The sequence below is a fragment of the Suillus subalutaceus genome (assembly GCF_016647625.1).
Source record: "Suillus subalutaceus strain FC151 chromosome Unknown DFJ58scaffold_778, whole genome shotgun sequence".
Taxonomy (NCBI): domain Eukaryota; kingdom Fungi; phylum Basidiomycota; class Agaricomycetes; order Boletales; family Suillaceae; genus Suillus; species Suillus subalutaceus.
Window position 1 is genome coordinate 6,357 of NW_024541027.1, and position 5,376 is coordinate 11,732.

Here is a 5,376-nt window from a genome sequence, read left to right on the forward strand (position 1 = left end):
ATCCGGACATTTTGGTCAAAAACCGAACCCTAGACCTCATCCGACGCGAGTATACATGGCCGGGTATACGCACCTATGTTAAGGACTACGTCCGGTCCTGCACTACCTGCGCCCGAGCCAAGGTTCCGAGACATAAACCCTACGGATTGCTCAAGCAACTACCCATACCGGAAAAGCCTTGGAATTCCATATCCATGGATTTCATAGAGCAACTTCCGGACTCATCAGGCTTTACAGCCATCCTCGTTATCATAGATCGTTTATCCAAACAAGCAATATTTGTTCCGACTCACGATACCATTACCTCTCCGGATCTCGCTCGTCTATTCCTACTTCATGTGTTTTCCAAGCACGGAGTTCCGTCCCATGTCACCTCGGATCGCGGTACAGAGTTTGTATCCCACTTCTTCCGATCCTTAGGAAAAGCATTGGATATGGTCCTCCACTTCACATCCGGATATCATCCGGAAGGGGATGGACAAACCGAGCGTGCCAACCAAACCCTGGAACAATACCTTCGGATATATTGCAATTATCAACAGGACAACTGGTCGGAACTACTTCCCTTAGCAGAATTTGCCTACAATAACGCTCCAAGTGCTACTACCGGAGTATCGCCTTTCTTTGCTAATAAGGGTTATCATCCGAACATATCCGTCAATCCGGAACGCGATCTATCCTCCATCCGCGCTCGCGACTATGCTATAGACCTCGACGACCTTCACCAATTCCTTAGAGAAGAAATGGCTCACGCCCAAGAAAGATCAAGGACCTGCGGACGCTAAACGGAAACCTGCTCCGGATATCAATATCGGAGACCAAGTCTTTGTCAAGGCTAAGTACTTCCGGTCCACTCGTCCGTCTAAGAAACTCTCGGAAAAGAATCTAGGTCCGTTTGAAGTCATATCCCGTCCGGGTACCCATTCCTTTACCATCCGACTTCCCGAATCCATGAAATCCGTCCACCCCGTCTTCCATGTCTCACAGCTAGAACCATCCGTTCCGAACACAATTCCCAATCGGATCCAGCCTCCTCCGCCTCCGGTCGAAGTCGACGGAGAACCAGAATATGAGATATCCGAAATCCTAGACTCTAAGCTGGACCGTCGTAGAAGACAATGCCAACTCTTATACCTCGTCCGATGGTCCGGATACGAAGGAACAGACGAAGAGACTTCATGGCTACTAGCCACGGAACTCGGAAACGCGTCCGATCTAGTCTCGGATTTCCACACTGCATATCCAGACAAACCCGGTCCTATTGCTATCCGCATCGGACCACAGACAGGCCCGACCCTTCTTAGCGCAGCGGGTACAAGCCCCATCCTTATCCGCTGAGATGGCGCGAGACTACAGATCCGATAAGGGACGGATCCGATAGAACAAGTCATAACTCACCATTTCCGCCACTATAGCCCTGCGCCTAGCCTCCTCCGCTTCCCTTCGGGCCTCAGCCCGTTCAATCTTCTTAATCCCTGCCAAGCGCTTCCGTTCCGCCTCTTCCGCTTGTTGCTTCAGCTTTTCAGCCTCTTCCTCCTTCCGAACCTCGGCCTCAGCAGCAGCCAGCGCGGCCTGGATGTCCGCCAGAGTCTGCTTAGCGGTCTTCTTAGAGCCGGATCCGTTATCAGTCATGGTTGAGATAAGCTAGTGGTAGTGGAAAAGTAGGGAAAGGAAGAAACACCCTGCGACGCTTTGGCATCCGTATATCTGTCAGAATCCGAACTCAGCAACTTCTCCCATCAGCTTCTCCATTGTCTCGCACTCATACCATCCGTTCCGGATCGCTGATTCTTGTGCCTCTAGGGATCGGCCCTAAGGGGGGGATACTGTCATATACCATATATCCGGTTACAGATCCGATGATCTGGATCTCAGATCCGATCCAGATCCGATGAACATATCCGTCGTCCGGTCCACAGATCCGCTTTGATTCTTATTTCATTTCCTGTTCATATAACTCTAACTATCGTTCATCTCCTTCCAGTATTCCTGTACACCGGTATACCGGTTATCCTTTACTTCCGCTTTGCTTACTGATCCGCTATGCTTACTGATCCGCTACACTTACGAATCCGCTTTTACTTGTACTTCATTCCCGGTTCATGATTCGTGATCCATCCAACTTACCAATACGCTCCACTTAGACTTTGCTTATACTTCCGTACATAGCCTCGCACCTTTGCTTATGGATCATTCCGTTAGCTATCCGTAGTATATAAACCTTTGTATATGCGCTGTAGTAGATCAGTTCGAATATCATCTTAGATTGCACTCATTCCGTCTGGACTCTGAGTCCCTCCGTTATCCATCCGGACTTGAGTACGCTACTCTTGTCTACTCCGAGACTTAGGATAGATTCCTATAGTCTACATATCCGCCTCTGTCTTCGGACAGTCCTCACCCGTTAGTTTCTAGTCCGGATCCGATCCGGATTGGCCGTTACTCTATACACACGATACTTTAGCTCTCTGAAATAAGGGGCAAGACTCGGGAAAGGGGCACAGCGCACGAGCTGAGGCCGAAGCCCTTCGGATCCGATACTACTTGAGTACGGTCTTAACAGTTATCACCAATCTTATTGGCATCTTCAGCTCTTGTTGATGGTCGTGTTGCATGCACTGAGCGTCTCCCAGGAGCAGTAGATACTAGAGGAACACTTGCTGCAGGAAGCAAGGTGTCTGTGAGAGGTGCAGGTGCACTGGAAGCAGGCAGAAGTGAATGAGAGTTGGTGTCAACCGAGGTGGAACATTCAAAGGCAGGCAAGGGAGTGACATTTTCTACAGGAGTACTGGAAACAGGCAGAACTGAATGTGAGTTGGTGGTGACCGAGCCAGGCAAGGGAGTGGCAGAGATGCGCATGACAGGAAGGCTGTCACCCGTGTCAACAGACTTGGACAAAGATGATGGGACAGCATTCAAGCGTGGTCTGCGAATGCAGGGCGGGGTAGATGAAACGTTCACCATCGAGCTGTTCTGGCCCTGCACGGGTGACTCGATAGGCGATCCAGCAATAGGTGGAGGAGTGTTTATGACCGGCGGTGTAGGTATAATGGCCGGAGGAGGATTTATGACTGGCGGCATAGGCATTTGCGTGTCCCGGATTTGCCACCACTCGCCATGTGGACCGTCACTTGCCAGCAGATGAAGTGTAGCAACAAATGCATCAATATCGGTGTCGCAGACAGGAAAATTGGGGTCCAACAAGGATTCGACAGGGACAGGAGTACGTGTGTCGTTCTGGGTATTTAGTGATGCGAAGTCAGGAGGTGCTGGGGGAGAAGGGTCAGGAATCACCATAGGAGATTCGATGGGGATGGGAATAGATGGTTCTTCTGGGTTGTGATGGGTGTCTGCTTGAGGAGGAGATGGGCTGGGAATTGGCAAGGATGAAGGTGACTTGGCCGAAACTCTGTTGGTGCAGTGAAAAACGTGTCGCAAATATTTTTTGAATGGCACGAGATACTGCTCGTGGAAATCTAGGTTGGCAGCCTTGAAACTATGACCATCTTGATTTTTGCTGTGGTGATAACTGTAAGAGTAAGATGAGATCAAGTTGCGATATTGACAAGTCTGTGTGCATACCTTAGAGTCATGATATCGCCTGGACACATGGGGTCAGCACCCCCCATAACTAGGGAAAAATGCCAGCCTCCCATCAGTTTCCCCAGGTCATTGCAAATCTGTCCCAGGACCATCAGCAGCTCTTGAATAGCTCTGTACATCAGATAATTAACATCAATAAACAAAACATTTGCTGCCAAGAAAAAAAAAATCCTGTAAATTTCCTCTTTGGTGCGTGTATCTGATATAATACTTCCTAATCTTCTGGAAGCATTGATCTTTGCGGCCTCCTCACGAATCTCTGCCTTCACTTCTTCTGGTTCAGCTTCAAAACAATTGTGGACGTGTTTTTGCATGATAGCAATTTGGTTCTTGGCATTGAGCTGGTTTTCCTGAATGTTGCCATCGACCAGCGGCTGTACTTTCATTTTGTAGTAAGTTCTTGAGTAAACCTCGATATCCTTCAGGTCACAAATACCGCGAGCACACTGACCCAGTAGCTGAGCAAAAGCTTTACTCATCGATGTGTTGCCAGGTGTAGTTTTACTCTTGGCATTGTTCCAGAACCATTCTTTTAATTTCTGCTATTATCTTTAGCCGCTACTCTTTCAGGATCACCAGTGAACTTACTTTCCGCTGGATGTCACTTGCCCCTTCAAGCTCAGCTTCCTGTTCGGCAGTGAGTGGCAGTAGAACGCTCTCGTCACTATCAGGGACACTGTTGTCGTTCTGATGATCAACTTCATTCCATCCATGTGGAGGATTACCAGTTGGTTCCCAATGCTTAAAGTGTTCTGGAAAACGGTTGAACCATTTTGGGAAAAGCAGCTCGTAGAAATGGGTGAGTTTTGTTCTTTTGCATCTTCAGAAACTCGGGTAGTTCACTTTGAAGCCACTCGAGCTCTTCTGACATAGTCCACCTCTGGGGTGCCATTTACTACGGATATTGGTTAGTCTGCCCCACCCTGTCATGATAAATATAACACACCAATGTTTGAGTTTGTCTCCTTTGGTCAACTGGTGAGTTATAAATTTCCCAGTTTCTCACCACCCTTAGATTCCCAACACCAGTACTATAGCTTTTTTCACAGAGATGAACCAAGACAATGGCTCCATTAAATGCGAATGTCATGGGCACTGTGTGCAAATGCTACCACACCCATGCTTCACAATTGAGCAGTTTTTACAGGCTATCTATCTTGTGCAAAGCGGACAAGGTGAGTTGTGACTTAGTAGCATCGCTGTTGCTCTGACTACAACAAACTTCAATAGTTGGTCCATTGACCTCGCCACAACCCATTGGTTGGGAGTGCAACCCTGACAATGCTGATTGCCTGGTTCACGCCTTTCATTGTAGATGCTGTATATATGGTTAGTAATTTAAATTTAGAATTCAATATCATGGGCTCATTTCTGCATGTGCTGCACAGCCCAACGACCTCAGGAGGCTGGATCACAAGCAACACCCAAAGACATGCCTGATACCAAAGCACCGGAAGCGAGTGATCCGTCAAAGAGTGACGACACCAAACACTACGTGGAGTCCCCACAAGTTCGCACTTACTATGAGAGTAGTGATGAAGAAGTTTTTCCTTGCGAGTTCAGCCTTCTGGAGAACAGTGAAAGTACTCATGAGGATGCACCAGACTGTGATGTAGAAGAAACTCCTGGACACAAGGCAGAAGAGGCGGACAATGCATAATCAGTGTTTTAGTAGTAGTTTTTTGTCGCCTGTGTGTATATACTGTCAATGTCACAGTGTTCAAGTTCAAGAACTACAAGTAAACATGTTGAATTTTTGAGATTGTGTTGTGT

At 48.0% G+C, this 5,376-nt stretch overlaps 1 protein-coding gene across 1 annotated transcript; it reads right to left on the bottom strand.

The window, feature by feature from the left end:
- Positions 1-2,645: 2,645 nt before the first annotated feature.
- DFJ58DRAFT_850454 (uncharacterized protein) lies at positions 2,646-4,474 on the bottom strand (the record flags this gene model as incomplete). The annotated part of the gene is made up of 5 exons (XM_041393772.1): positions 2,646-2,698; positions 2,748-3,529; positions 3,583-4,142; positions 4,192-4,344; positions 4,373-4,474. 5 exons carry the CDS (start codon positions 4,472-4,474, stop codon positions 2,646-2,648), a joined length of 1,650 nt encoding a protein of 549 aa, XP_041234642.1.
- Between the last annotated feature and the right edge of the window lie 902 nt (positions 4,475-5,376).